The sequence below is a fragment of the Ictalurus furcatus genome, chromosome 25 (genome assembly GCF_023375685.1).
Source record: "Ictalurus furcatus strain D&B chromosome 25, Billie_1.0, whole genome shotgun sequence".
NCBI lineage: Eukaryota > Metazoa > Chordata > Actinopteri > Siluriformes > Ictaluridae > Ictalurus > Ictalurus furcatus.
In genome coordinates, this window is record NC_071279.1 from 9,845,567 (window position 1) to 9,861,712 (window position 16,146).

General features: G+C 39.1%; 1 protein-coding gene across 1 annotated transcript; it reads right to left on the reverse strand.

Moving 5' to 3' along the window:
• Positions 1-860: 860 nt before the first annotated feature.
• Positions 861-3,780, reverse strand: igfbp1a (insulin-like growth factor binding protein 1a). The gene is made up of 4 exons (XM_053613939.1): positions 3,262-3,780; positions 2,917-3,089; positions 2,222-2,350; positions 861-1,856 (listed from the first exon to the last, which is right to left on the reverse strand). Exons 1-4 carry the CDS (start codon positions 3,629-3,631, stop codon positions 1,731-1,733), a joined length of 798 nt encoding a protein of 265 aa, XP_053469914.1. The 5' UTR covers positions 3,632-3,780; the 3' UTR covers positions 861-1,730.
• Positions 3,781-16,146: the final 12,366 nt, after the last annotated feature.

Consider the following 16,146-nt stretch of genomic DNA (forward strand, 5'->3'; position numbering starts at 1 on the left):
GAGATTTCTCACTGCATTCATAAAATTTCTCTCCAAAACATTTGTTTCCTGTGTTTGTAGGCTATATTAGGGAAGTGTGTTCAGACAGCAAGCTTTTTGGGCACCTGACAAACATGTTGACTATTTTCTTGTTTATAGCTTTAAGTCATATTTTAAACTGAGAACTTTTGAGGAATGAGATCGCGTTCACCTATAAAAGAGTTATTATTCTTCATCCAATGAAAAGGCAACTCTGTCCGGACACCATGACACTGCATTTCATCTAGAGGCAACAATTCACATTGCACAACCCCAATCGTATAAATCAATAGATTTGGGTGGACCTGCATTTCAAGTGTTACTTAAAAAATATTTACTTGTTTGATTTAAGATCTTGTATTTAATTGTGTAAGCGTGCAAAGGATGGTGGGGGTGGGGGTGAATGGTGCCAGAGAGGCTGCTTGCTTGGGCAGTAGGAGGGGGGCATTCCTGTGCCCGACCAGCACAAACAGAGAGCAGGTCAAAGGCACTGCAGAAAGCAGAGCCTGGTTCCCCCCAAATACCGAGCTAAAATTAGTGCACAGCTCCGCTGGCGATTACCACGATAAGGACGCACAAGCTCGCAAATAGAGTTCTGCCCACAGGCGATTTAAAAAAAAAAAAAAAAAAAAAAAAAAAAAAAAAGGCACACAGGAGCATAATCATGAGTTGGCAAGGTATATTTTGAGAGAAAGAAAGAGAATGTATGGTTTAAGGTTATTTCAGGTATCACAAAATTTTATTTATTGACAGCATGTTTGGCAAATTAGGTTTAATGCTTTGTTTTGTACTTGTTTCACCACAGCAGATTTGAGCTATATTTCACACAATATGACACCAGATGATTTATTAAAAGACAATTTATTAAAAAGGCACACACACACATACACACAAATATATATATAACAATGTACATCCACCAAATACAAGCATTCAAACTTAAGTGGTCCTAAGTCCATGGATAAAAAGCCACACTGGCAAAAGCAAGGTCTCTCAGAAATAAAACAGACAATAAATCTTCGAAAACAGAGGTAGGAGCAGGCAAATACCCGTTTCAGAAGATATGAAGACCAATACACATCACGCACTGCAGTACAAAATAGAGAATTGTAAAAGCTTTAGTCTTCTTCACTTAGTTGTGCAATAGTGTAAAAGAAATAAGACAAAAAATGTCATTAGTGTAACAACAGAAAAAAATGCATGGAAAGCAATATGCAGTGACAATGTGGTATGGTCATGCAGTGCTTTTTTTCCATTTAGATTCCAACCAACAGTCTGTTGGAAAGATAAGAAAACTGACACTGATAAAAAACACAGTGAACATATAAAATTTATACACCATACAAAAATAATAACAATAATAAAGCATAAGGTATAAATATTCTCACCTGAACAATTATATGAATACATTCAGTTTAAATAAATATGCATGATGTATTAAGTAAATATAAACATATTAATACAGAATCCTTTCAGAAGCAAGAAAAAAATTAATTTCTTTTTTTTTTTTGGTGGGTTTAGTGAACTATTATTCACTCATTTAAAACAGTGTACCTGTATAAAAAAAATAAAAAAAACATGTAGGCTACAATAAATAAATAGAAAATAGAAAAGAAATCAGTGGCATAATGTTCTGTAGGTATATGTGTGTGTGGAAATAGTCCATGAGAGGAAGAGTTCCTTAGGGCCTGAATGTGTGTGTAGTTGTGTGATCAGTGATTGAACTCCTGAGGGCACTCAGCATCTGTGGGTAGTTCACTCGATCCCACAATCTTTTTTCCATTCCACGACGTCACACACCAGCACTTCCCCCTCTGGCCATCCAGAGACGATTCACACTGCAGGAAGACAAGAAACTGTGTTTGTACAGATTCTGACTCTGACACTGTAGAGTGTGGATCTACAGTAATACCAAGTGAGTATGTGAGCTGGATAATGTTGTGTAACATCACAAAGCAAATACATCAGCCTAAACAATGTTCAAGCTTAATTTGATACAGTAAACTTTACAAACACACAGTTACACAATGGTCCTGGAGAAACAACATTTCGTTCTGATGTATACTATCTATACAGAGGAATCACAATAAAAACAACTTGACTAGACTTATTTGTGCATTCTAGTTCTTTAATTGTTAAAAGTTTAAATATGTTACTGTTAACCCAAGACTTATCTTTTTCAGCCACTATGCTTTTCGCTTACCTGTTTGGATTTGTACAGGCCTTGTTTATCACAGTTAGGCAGGTAGAACTTAGTCAGCTTCTCTTCCAGCTTCTGTTGGGATCGAGCTATCTTCTCAAGAGCTCTCTGTAACTCCACATGGCAGGGGCCCTGAGACAAAAGGGGAAAAAAGAACATGAATTTTATTATCACTGTTGTTATTTGTTTTCAGCCTTGTTAAACATTGTCTTGCATTTGTAACTATTCACCCGGTTTAATTCATATGAAAAGTTATAGCGGTCAAGATTAAAGTTAGATACGAGGTAAGCACTCATATATGTAGATTTTCTAATGACGCAACAAAATCCAATGTAATTGTAGATTATTTTCATGAGCTATAAGGTTCACTTATCCTATTGTAGCCTACTCCAGTATGGTTTATAACTTTCAGTAGCATTATATGCTATATTTGACGTTCTTCTAGAAACAGAGGTGATGCAATTTCTAACACAATATTATTCAGTAAGGTCACTGAATGCCCATCCTAAGGACTTATAAAAGTTTACAAACTTGTGCTTCAACTCTGATTTGAAATAAAGAGTTATCCTGCCCTCTAGTGGTTGGAAATGTTACCAACTTGTGACTATGTGCGCCCGGATAATTTTTTATACTCGGCTACTGTTTTGAAATAACCAAATTCAAGCGTTTTTTTTTAATCTTCTATGTGGTGTACCCACCTGCTCAACAAGTTTCCTTCGGTAGGTGTTTACTTTGGACTTCATGCTCTCCTGAGCGCCGCTGAGGAGCCACGGGTCGTAGGGCTTGATGTGGCCCGACACGACGATCGTTGAGGCGGCTTCAGGACCCGCAGAAGCCTCGCTTCGACCATCACCCTCCAACTCGGGCTGATCTGGAGGAGAAAAGTGTCGAAAAGAGATGGGGATCAAACTAAAATTCTCCTGACACTAATCGGCGTCTTGAAGACGTGCAAACACACAAGCATCTTGTCTGCCTTCTCATCCGTTCTTAGTCTACCGACAACTAAAGCTCGTGAAAAGGATTTTGTAGGACAGGCTCCCTACCTGGCGCCGGCTGCGTGCGAATCTGCACGTCCTCCCCGATCTCAGTGCACACAGCTTGCCCCCGTGTGAGTGCATGCAGCGGCCGCAGTTCTCCAGGTGTAGGCAAGCAGCGCAGCCCCGAGCCGCACGGCGCCGTGTAGATGCCGCACGAATCCCCGCGCTTAAGCGCGCACGCCAGACAGCAGCCACATCCCGGCTCGCGCAGCACCTCTGCACAGCCAGCATCCACTGGCGGACACTCAGCCACGCGCTCTGCGGTGCACTGCGCACACCGGATCGGCTCCAGGAGCGGGGAAGCGCGGAGCTCTGGCGCCAAGAGGACCGCGCCAAGTACCACCGCGTGGAACAACTTCAGAAGGACTGCGCTCATTCCAAAGCGATCAGATGCAAACAGCTTAATGATAAATAAATAAATCCTAAACGCGTAAATAGCCTACTAACGACTACTTGGCTTTGTTTCTCCGGTGGGCTGACTATAGTGTCGGTCTCCTTGCGCCGGGTGAAATGACTAAGCTCTGCCCTCAAAGCGGCAAGTATTTATACGCTCAAGGAGCAGTTGGCACGTTAATGTTTGACGCGTCCGGAGATATTAATGATTTCTGAAAAGAAGGAGTCGAGATCCCGAGCCGCTCTGATTGGACCGCTGGAACTGGTTCGAGTCGTTTATTGTCATACAACACGCAAAATGCGTCAGTAGACCTATTTATTTTGAAGACACGTGGTGCTGGAGTAGGGAGCAAAACACGAACTAGTGATGCAATCCCTTTTTAGACTTGCGTGACTCCAATTAGGCTACTTCATACAGCAGGATGGGTTAAACTAGTGTAAGGAGCACCATGCGCAATGGCATAAGAATATTTTCATTTGAGAAGTGTAAATGCTTTCCTTTAGTGAAGGCTGTGTACCCTGGATCAGTAAAGCAAAACTTGTTTGTTGCGCAGTTACACAGAAGATATAACTTGATGCCAGGAACTAACAAACAAAGAGCACCACATCATCATTTCCATGATATCAGTGTTGAGAACTATGTGTTTGTTTCATAGCAAAGATCCCCATCTCCTAAATAAGCTACAATTAGTGAGTAGTGTAGGATTTAAATAATAATAATTTAAAAAAAGTTAAATAAAATAAAATAAAACAAAAACAATCAATAAAAACTGAAAGTGGTCATAAGCTTATGTTAATAATGATAATGCATTGCTTAAAATAGTTAAATTAGTTAATATGTACTATATATTTATTCACATTTTAATGTTAAATTGGCGCGCGCAGAACAATCAATGGTCAGTATATTGGCATTAGATTAGAACAATTGCCTCCATTCAGGTTTCCCTCTTTAGAAAAGGCTCACACCCAAACCCCCCAAACTAATTTATGACGCCAGATGACGATGTCTCGGGTGCTCTCCTCACACCCATGTCAGTCAGACTGACTCCCATCCCAAAGCACGTTTTTGTTCCCGCGCGCTTTAGTAAACCAGGCGCTCGTGCAGTTAAAGCGCGCCGCTGCCCGGCAACTGGCATACGTGACCTTGCGCGCGGAATGGATGGACGCCCGTTCCGGAAGTGGAGGAGTGCTATTGTACCGGCCCGTCTCCCGGCCAGTGAGTGAACCCACTGACGCTTTGCCGACCAAGCGACAAGAACCCTAGCACGTCTCCCATGCCTTGTTCTGAATCAGCATGCTTCAATACAGCGCCATTTCCCTCATGTGCCAACACTTTTACATGCTCTCTATGATTCATTAACTCGTTAAACCTGCTATACTAAACAGCAGGATGTGTTGAAAGAGTGTAGGCTATTTCCTGATTAGTAGTATTGTAGTATATCAATTAAAGCTAATTAATTGGAAAAGCTTGACTTCATGGGATATTACATGGATGTAGGCATCCCTGGACCTGGAACATCATAACTTCTCACTTTTAAAGCCTATCCAATAATTGTAGGCATTCTGCACTGATGTCTAAAATTTTGCACACACTCATCAGTACACTCAAACCCCATTCACACATGTATTGAGGGTCAGGATTATATCCATATAAGGATTATCCACTTAAAAATGTAGATGTAAATGTACTCGAGACACAATTAAAATTCAAATTAAAATGAATATAATTCAAAGAACTTCAGGATCTCTGGACCGCATTTTAACTAGAGCTTAAACGCATCGGTCTCTTCACAGTTAAATACCAATTCTCTCTCCTAGTATGTTATGTCAAAACACACATGGCTGCCAAAGTGAGCTGCTTAAAGAAAATCAAAAATGCCACACAAAATCATGATTTAAAAAAAAAAAAAAAAAAAAGAAAAAGAAAAGAAAGTAAGAAAGAAAGAAAGAAAAGAAACGTGAATCAACACAAATTAGTTGTCAAGTATAACTAGCTAATTTGCATATTACTTTCCATACCACATGGGGGTTCCAGGTCTCATTCTGGCTCACGGTAAATGCTTTTAAATACAGTTAAAAAGCCATCAGGTTACAAATAAGGATACAATCTTGATTTAAGACAGAACAGGTATGAACCTAGCCTGAAGCAAGTGTAATCTTATAAGAGATACTAAATAAATATTAACTCTAGCTACATGTTTCAGATGATGTAGCTAGTTACACATTGAAAATAACAATTACATTTCTAAACCAGGGGACATGGTGGCTTACTGGCTAGCACGTTTGCCTCACACCTCCAGGGCTGGAGGCTTAAATCCCACCTTTGCCCTGCGTGCACGGAGCTTGCATGCTCTCCCTGTGCTTCGGGGCTTTCCTCCTCCTCCGAACACGTGTTTCAGTCTGACTGGCATTTCTAAATTGTCTGTAGTGTGTGAGTGTGTATGCAGTTGTGCCTGTGTCCAGAGTGTCCCCTGCCTTGTGCCTCGAGTCTCCTGTGTAGGATATGTGGTACAGAAGATGGATGGTTGGATGGATGGATGGATGGATGGATTTCTAAACCAAATGGCTGCTCACAAGGATTTCTCTGTGTTAAAATGATATGCTTGCTATACATTATGGGAGTACACACAGAGACTACACTGTAATAACATTTTAAAATAAAAAAAGACTATCAAGACATCTTGTAAGAATGTTTCCTGTGTTCTAGAGATAAGGATGTTTATCACTAAAAATGGCTTACTTTCTAGAGAGAACTAGACAATAGAAAAGACACGACAGAACTATTAGTGGTTATTTACAATTTAGTTCTACATTAGCTCTGGCTACTTCACATCCTTATATGTAGTTGTTCCCGTATTCTTCATGCACGTATCAGTTTATTTCACCCGAGTCTGTAGAGTTCCTTCACTCATAGCTAAATGTTAAGTTGTGTTTGTCTATACAGCAATATCAGGCTACTGTAATATGTAATATGTAAACATATTGACTCATAGTGTTTGGCCTAAAATCACTATTTACTGTTAAATTAATAGCCCGTTTTGGCTCTATTAGCAGTGACCTACAAACCTGCAAAGGTTCGTGATGCAGTTCTGGGATGTGATGATTTGAGTCAGCACAATGTATCAACCTTCAATGAGGTGTACAGGTGACTTACAGCATAAGATTAGGACTGCTTATGTTCTTCTGCTTAAGGTCTTGCTACGAGATGGAATGAACAACATTTGGAAAGCATCGTGTTTGTATTAGAATTTCGATCAGAAATTTCATTCTGCACAGACATTCTGAACGCTAGTGTATGAAAAGTCATTTTTCATAATTTCTTTTTTTAGAAAAATTGAACAGGATACTGAGGGAGCTTTTGTAATTCTGAGTGCTGGTTGTTTCTTTGTTTTACATTGTTTATGCTCTCACACTGAAGTGTTTGTAGCAGATTCCCGCATCTGACTCAGGGGGTCTGCTTACAGAGACAATACGATGAGTTACTTTAACTCTGAAGTACTAAACTATGTTATCATCTGATAGTACAAAAACACTGCACTTTGAGATAACATTTATCATATCGTTAATCATTGCTGCTGGTTGTTGTACAGGAAATCCATGTATGGGCTTGTATCTTTAACCAGGCAGTTTGAGAATGTCATGAGTGCTTGTTTAAATATTGGATTTGATCGAACCTCAGTTATCAATCTGTATGTCCTTGCATTATGGTGTCCCTAAGAGGTCAGAACCCATTAAACTGCTGTACTTAATCTACATATCTACTGCATGTGCAATACTATACACTATATCTGTGTCTTAGTGCTTGAAATATGTGTATCTGCATTTGGATTTGAACCAGAAGGCTTTGTTGTAATTATTAAATGTGAACCCTACCATTATGCCCCCAGAAGCACCAGTAACCAGTAATCTGTCTTTCAGATGAGACGTTAAACGGAGTTCCTGACTCTCTGTGGTCATTAAAAATCCCAGGCGAAATTCCTCCATTGGCCCTTATCTATCATGGCCCACTAATAATCTCCATCCCTGATTTGGCTACATCACTCTCCTGTCCTCTCCACAAATATAGCTGGTGTGTGGAAAACGTTCTGGTGCACTATAGCTGCTGTCGCATGATCCAGGTGAATGCTACACACTAGTGGTGGTTGAAGAGATCCCCCCCCCCCTTACAGTTTAAAGCGCTTTGAGTGCCTAGAAAAGTGCTATATACATCTGAGGAATTAGTAATAGTAGTAGTAGTAGTAGTAGTAGTAGTAACACTGACAATACCCAAGGCTGCTGAAAAAAATAAGTAATTTTTAGTTCATAAAACTATAACAACAAATAGAAAACGCAGACAATAACTTTATTTAACTCCTGCACTTTTACATCTAATGTCAGTGAGTAAACTATGGATCTATCTTTTAAAACAGCAATGTCTTTTTGACAAGAGCAACTTAATAATATTTTAACTGATTTTCTTTAGTTTTTGGGTTCCCTACACACACTATCAGAACCTAATACAAAGCTGATGCGGATGCTAGTCAAAATGGGGTTCTTTAAGCAGCATATGATTATAATGCCTGTATGATTTTCTGGGAAGATTTTCTTAATATTTCTTGAAATTAATAACGATCAAGAAACCTTTGTTAAATAAAGTCCAAAAACATAAAATGAAACTAAATTAAGTAAAAAAAAAAAAATTCTAAATATGAATGAAATGAAATTGTAATTTTTAAAACCCCCAGCAGAGATAAGTTGACTTGTGCACAGTGTGTGCTATGTGTGGGATATTTGGAGTGGCGGCTATATGCTATATGAATAAAAGCATATTTCTTCCCATTTGGGTCAGTCTGTATACAAAAAAAGATGGTTTTATTTTCACGCTCAGTAAAGGTATAGTTTAGGTCAGGCTACTGGAGCGAACCACTATTAAACAGCAAAAAAAAAAAAAAAAGAAAAGAAAAAAAAAGAAAAAAAGGACCAAAGCACCTACAATTCACACCTGTATTACTATCTGTTTATAACACATTATCTGTTCAGTCTGAATAACACATTGGTTACATCCCTAGGATACTCTAACGATTCTAATTATAAATTGACTCAATATTCCAACATTTGTATTGTTATTCTTTCAATCTTATACTGCAGTCAAATTTGATGAATAGCCCATGGCTCCACTGACTGGGTGGCTGCTGCCACAGAGGGATGCAACTATTTCTTTTGTCAAGGGAGCTTAATTATTTGAAGAATTATTTGAGGAATATTAATTTAGAAAAAAATGCTATAAACTAGTAAAGTAGAAATGGAAATAGAGACAAGAGAAACAAATTTGAATGTCAACACATTTACCCAACTTTCTGTAAAGCCGCACTTTACTTGCTGTTGTAGTTATAATGTGACTGATGACAATGTCCACATTTATTATTTATTATTTTTCAAAATGTGCACATTCACACCACCTGTCTTCTGTAAGTCATTAATGGACAGCGTCCCATGGTATAGTTAACTTGAACCAGTGTCTACAGCTGGGCTTAAGATCATGCTACTGTCTTTCTCCAGCTGTAGACACAGACACGCCCCGATCCTATACCTCAGATGACCTTGTTTTTCTACTAAAGTGTTGCAGACAGTAGGTTATTAAGCTTTGTGGGAATTTTTGCAGCTCTCTGTTCACATGAGCAAACTGAACATCTACAAACCCCTGGGCACTATGTGCCTTGACACTCTTTAACATGATTAGCACAGTAAAGTGCTGGTTAGGGAAGCTTTTTTAAGGAAAGAGTTCATGAGGAGAGGAGACGGGAGGATTGGACTGGTGAGTATGATAGGCATTTTTGCTTCCACAAGTTTATTACACCAAGACTGGGAGTTGATCCAGTCAAAGAAACCAAATTAATCAAAGCTGAGTCATATGGGGTCAAGGCCAGATTCACAACAAGAGGCAAGCACTGACACACATATACACACACATGCACAGGGCAGAAGCTTGCAGCCCAAAAAACAGAGCAGTGATACTAACAAATCATACACTACCCCCATCCCTCTGTCTGAGGACACAAGGTTGCTGCCGTATAAGGCAATGTAAACTGCAAAAGACATCGTTGTGTTTAACTGGAGAAGGCATCTGAGGACTGGAACACACACACACACACGGACACACACACAAACTCTATAGAAAAGCATCTCAGAACGCACACCATTGCAAACATTGAGGTGGATGGGATACAACTTCAGAAGACCATGTCGGGTTTCACTCCTGTCAGACAGGAACAGGAATCTGACGCTACAGTGGACACAGACTCACCCAAACGGGACAGTTGAAGATTTAAAAAAAAATATTGCCTGAATTATTGTAGCCTTCCTGTCAGCTCGAACCAGTCTGGCTATGCTTCTCTGACCTCTCTCATCAACAAAGTGTTTCCACCTGCAGAACTGCCACTCTCTGGTGTTTTTTTTTTGTTGTTGTTTTTTTTCACAAAATTCTGTAAATTAACAGTTAATTAATAAAATAAATTAATACATTCTTTATTCTAATATGATTGAGTTACAGGATTTTTGATTTCCATGAGCTGTAAGACCTAATCAAAATTAAAACAAAAAAAGGCTTGAAATATTTCACTTTCTGTGTAATGAAGCTAGAATATATGAAAGTTCCACTTTTTGAATTAAATTACCAAAAAAAAGGAATTTTTCCACAATATTCAAATTTTTTGAGATGCACCTGTATATACTCAGCAAAAAAAACTCCCTTTTTCAGGAGACTGTATTTTAAAGATTATTTCGTAAAATCCAAATAAGCTTTACAGATCTTTATCGGAAAGGGTTTAAATGATGTTGTTCATGCTTGTTCAATGAACCATGAACAATAATTGCACATGAATCTGTGGAATAGTCCTTAAGACATGAACAATTTACAGGCGGTAGGCAATAAAGGTCACAGCTACAGTAACTGAGGACACTAAAGAGACCTTTCTACTGACTCTGAAAAACACCAGAAGAAAGATGCTAGGGTTCCTGCTCACCTGCGGGAACATACCATAGGCCTGCTGCAAGGAGGCATGAGGACTGCAGATGTGTCCAGAGCAATAAACTGCAATGTCTGTAATGTAAGACGCCTAAGACATACAAAATTACATGTAACCGTGTGTGTCCCCCCAGACATGGTCAAGAACTTGTAAATGTATTGTTGGAAGAGTGGAGAACATCTCACAGCAAGAACTGACCAATCTGGTGCAGTCCATGAGGATGAGACGCACTGTTCTTTAGCGTCAGGCATGGCTGAGGAAGTTAAGGTGATTAGTTCATTCTAAATCACCCTGCCACACACACACACACACACACACACACACATACATACTAACTATGTACTCACTCTAACACATCTCCTCATGTAATGAGCTTAGTTTGTTGAGCCAAAAACAACATACTGTACACACATACACATGCATGTTAAGGAAGCAACTGTACTTTGTGCCTAATTTCACATCGCAGCATGCATTTCCCTCTATTCTTATATGCCTCTTTAATCCAGATATACAGCCTTACTGTACTGCTATACAGGTTTACTGTACATATACGTACAGTAACTGTTCAAGAACCAAAGAGAGCCTTGCTGTTACATGTAACAAGCGCCTGTTGAACTCAGACTGTCATTCTATGTGCATTATCATGTCATTATTAGACATGCTGTCAATCAGCAATTAGATTCCATACAGAAATGCTGGTATTTTATTAGTATTTCGTGTGTGCGCATGTGTGGGAAACCCTTCTCACACACACTCCCATGCACAGGCATCCATTGTGTATGGTTTCCTCTGGCTCCTCTCTCCGGCTAGCTTGGAAGTGGCCAAATGAGAAGTGTTTATTTGAGTAATGTTAAAATCCAGGCATGGCCAATGCTCATTCATATACATAAACACACACACACACACACACACACACACACACACACGAACACACAAACACTTTCTACACAATGGTGTGCAACGGTCATTCATGTGCTCTCCGCTAACAAATGTTGGCACCACACTTGTAAACACCACTTCCCCGAATGTGATTGTTTCTTAGCCGATAGTGAAAAGAGGTGACTGGCATATGTGAATTGTTCACAACATGCCACTGCATTGGCACTATCGCAATTCCTTAACTTCCTTAACGTCATCAAGGACATGATTCCACCATATGAATTGTAAGACCTGTAACCTTTGTATTATTAATGTCCATTCCAAGCAATGTGACCATATAAGAAAAACAAAAGAAATCCTGGTTTATTACACTCGAGCACCAACGCATCAGTCAGTTTGAAAATTTATGCTGCAACTGTCAGAAGCGCCATCTTTCCTCCCACGCTGCTGTCTTTGTTTTTGTGTATATACTGACGCTGCTGTACGTCACTCCCTAACAGTTATGGTTGAGCAACTCTAACTGAACATTCCTATCGGCTTAGAGGGCCCTGTTTTCCTCCACACTTTTTCCTGATGTTCCAGTACTGTTGTACTGCTAATGTATATTATTAATATACTGTTAATATATATTATTAAAATAATTTGAATGTATATTAACAGTCCCATAAAAAAAACAGGATATGTTATACTGTATATGGGATACAGTGGGGGGATATAAGTATTGGACGTGTTAACATTTTTTTCAGTAAATATATTTCCAGTGAGGCTATTCACATGAAATTTTCACCAGACATCAGTATTAACTCAAAAAATATGGAAATATAAAGAATTCACAACATTAAAGTCCATAAATAAAGTTATGTGTAATAAAGTGGAATGACAAAGAAAAAAAGTATTGAATGTGCTAAGAAAAAGCAGTTCTCCAAGGCAAGGTAGGGTAGGGAACCAGCTGAAATGTGTAAGTAATTATACCTCCTATTTGTGCAAATTAATATCAACTGTTTTAGTAAATTGATGGCTTATAAAAGGGCTTTTCGTTATCAAGGTGTCACACAAGAAACATCTCATGATGGGTAAAAGCAAAGAGATCTCCCAAGACCCTCATCACCTTATTGTTGCAAAACATATTGATGGAATGGGATACAGATGTATTTCAAAACTACTGAATCCTCCAGTAAGCACTATTGGGACCATTATCTGCAAGGGGAAGCAACCACACTCACGCACAGTCATGCACACTCCTTGCAATATTTCTGACCAGGGAGTCAGAAGAATAATCAGAGGAGTAGGACCACACAGAAAGAGCTCCAGAAACACTTGGAGGCAGCAGGTACCATCGTCACAGAGAAAACAATAGGCAATGCACTCCACTGCTCATGCTCACCCCGCAAGACTCCTTTCTAAAGAAAAGGCATGTCGAAGCTCATTTAAAGTTTATTACAACTCATTTGGACAAGCCTATGAAATACTGAGAGAGTGTAGTCTGGTCAGACGAGAGCAAAACTGAACTTTTTGGCTGTTATACTACACACCATGTTTGGACAAGAACTGACACTGCACATCACCCTAAAAACATTATACCCACAGTGAAGTTTGGAGGTGGAAGCATCATGGTGTAGGGCTGTTTTTCAACGCATGGTACTGGCAGACTTCATATAATTGAAGGAACAATGAATGGAGCCCTTTACTGGGAGATTCTTGAGAAGAATCTGCTGCCATCCACCAGGATGATGATGAGACGTTTGTGGAACTTCCAGCAGGACAACGATCCAAAGCATACAGCAAAGGAGACTCTCAATTACATATAACTTCCATTATGGACTTTAATGTTTGTATTTCTTTATATGTGTGGATTTCTTGAGGTAATATCAAAGTCTGGTGAAAATTTCATGTGAATAACCTCATTGAAAATATATTTCCTGAAAAAAATGTTGATGCATTCAATACTTATTTCCCCCACTGTATGTGACCAGGTATTGATAAGAGTGATTTTGTATGAGTGAAATTGTAAGAAAAGCAACAGATGCCATCATCACTTTTAATGTCTGTTGACAAAGGTGTATTCTTGCAAATTTACAATTTTTAAGGATACTAATATCAAGAATATAAACTTCAGAAATTGAGGAAACAGAGATATGCCCATACAAGTGAAATAAAATAACAAGTAAAATAAAGAGTCAGGTGAACTAAAAGTCCACTTTCAGAAATAACATTATGACAAACTTCTTGATCTTGATCATTTGTGTTACTTGTTATAAAGATGGAGCATCTGTAACAACTAAATAAATGAATAAATAAATAAATGAATAAATAAATAAATAAATAAATAAATAACACATTAATCACACTAAATCATATTCATGATTTTAAAGTAAGGGTATAAAAACTATAGCACTTAATTGTAATTATATAATGATATAAGGTTTATGTTTTGTTTATTTGTGCATGTGTTATGGATATACAGTGTGTAACATCCTTCAGAGTGGTAGGTGGAATGCACGCACAAACACACACATTTATATTTATATCAGCATAAGAGGTCATTCACCTCCATCTGGTTTGCACAACATCAAAATATGGAGTACAGTTTGTGTTCAGATGTCAAAATAAAAAGTTTGTGTTCCGTGCCTTTAATAGATCTAGAACAGTCACAAATTGTACACCTGGCAATCACAAACAACTTCATCCACTCATGGGCAACAGTGATCCTGCTCTGATCCTTGGCTTCAAAGCAAAGTGGCTAACAAAATATTTGTGCTTTGTAAATGTAAGTCATCTTTGTAGGTAAGTGGAAATCATTAGCCATGTCCTGACCTGAGGCCTGAGACAACAGTCCTAAACACTCCTACGCTCTACTCATCTCCATGTACACCACACATATACAAACACACACAGACACACTCATGTGGGATGAACAGGAAGTCCTTTACAGCTTTCAGTAAAAAGGGTTCTGAAGTAAAAGATAATTGGAGTTCAACTGTGCCCTATGGCAAATTTACTGCTTACAGTTACAGTTGCATGATGATGGCATGGCTAATCCTTGTTTTAGGATTAGCCATACAGGCCCAGACCTGTCACTCTTACATAGCTCAAAGGAAATTTCCTTTCAGCAGACCCCAGTTTACTGCTTTCTTTTAATGTAATGCATGGCTTGTTTTTTTAGGACTGGTATAATGGATGAAGGTAAACACTGAAAGAAGGGTATGATACCAGGAAAAGGTAACATCTAACCATGTAAACCTGTCCACAGAAGCTGTTAGTGTCATACTAGCATGACCGGGAGACTTGTCACTGTGTGTGTGTGTGTATGTGTGTGTGGGTGTGTGTGTGTGTGTGTGTGTGTGTGTGTGTGTGTGTGTGTGTGTGATTGCATGTGTGCTTTTGGTCTTTTTTCCCAGTTCTTATTTCCCACAACATCCAGAACAGAATCGGATATTTTGTGAGCATTTCTTTCCTGTGGAAGAATGCAGTGTGCTTACACCAGCCTGATAAGAATCTGTATTCCAGGCTCATGCGGTGTTCCGGCCGGAAAGCTGCATGAACGTACAGGAAAAAAGGAAAGGGTACACTATTCCGGATCTGCAGCCTTCCAATGACCTTCCATGTACTCAAATGCCACAAACTTGGACAGGCAATATTACAGACTCGTGCAACTCAAGTACAGTTCATATTTTTCCATTGACCATTAACATATCTAATCTCACTTTCCAACAGTGGATATCCAGGAAGTACCTCAAGTACTTATTAAGATTACACAGTTTTTCATGTACCACTAATTCTTCACATAATTATTAATAATCCCTGTATTACATTTGTAAAAGAGTGTAAATATTTGTATTCCCTTTGTTTTCTGGAGAAATAATATTCCGTATTTATTTAACGGGTTGTACAGCTGTGAAAACAAGGCCTAAACATTACAGCAATTGGGTGTAATGTCACTTTAACACCGGGTGTTGCGACAAGGCTTGGCAAATCACCCACAATCCTACATTTTATCACTATTTCCACTGCCATGCCGGCCACACCATGCTTAAGTACACAGAATTTGGTTAACCTTCTTGCCCAGGTAGTGTGGGAGCTGAGCCAAGACAAATAGAGCTAAAAATAGTGCAGACCATTGATTAATCAAACAAAGTGGCATAGATGTCCTGATTAATGTTTCTGGCTCAAGTAAATTTTCTGCCAGTAGTAATGACTGTCTGCCAAAGTTTCTTAATAATTTCTTTTATTCATTATTTTTATGAAGCAACATCACTTTAAGCAGATATGTAATAAATAAGTAGGTAGAGGGGCACAGGGGCTTAGTAGTTAGCACCTCCGGGGTTGGAGGTTTGAATCCCACCTCCACACTGTGTACATGGAGTGTACATGCATGCTCACCCTGTGCTTCAGGGGTTTCCTCTGGGTACTTTGGTTTCCTCCCCTGGTCCAAAGACATGCGTTGTAGGCTGATTGGCATTTCCAAATTGTCAGTGAATATGTGTGATTGTGCCCTGCGATGGGTTGGCACCCCATACAGGGTGTCCCCTGCCCAAGTGCCTGAGTTCCCTGGAATAGGCTCCAGGCTCCCTGGTGACCCTATGTAGGATAAGTGGTACAGATAATGCATGGATGG

Bases quoted from the DNA above. Each gene is read 5' to 3' on its own strand.
- igfbp1a (XM_053613939.1), bottom strand. From the start codon at position 3,631: ATGAGCGCAGTCCTTCTGAAGTTGTTCCACGCGGTGGTACTTGGCGCG. The intron at 3,090-3,261 runs GTAGGGAGCCTG...TTTCTCCTCCAG, and splicing joins TCGCACGCAGCCGGCGCCAG to ATCAGCCCGAGTTGGAGGGT. The intron at 2,351-2,916 runs GTGGGTACACCA...CTTTTGTCTCAG, and splicing joins GAAGGAAACTTGTTGAGCAG to GGCCCCTGCCATGTGGAGTT.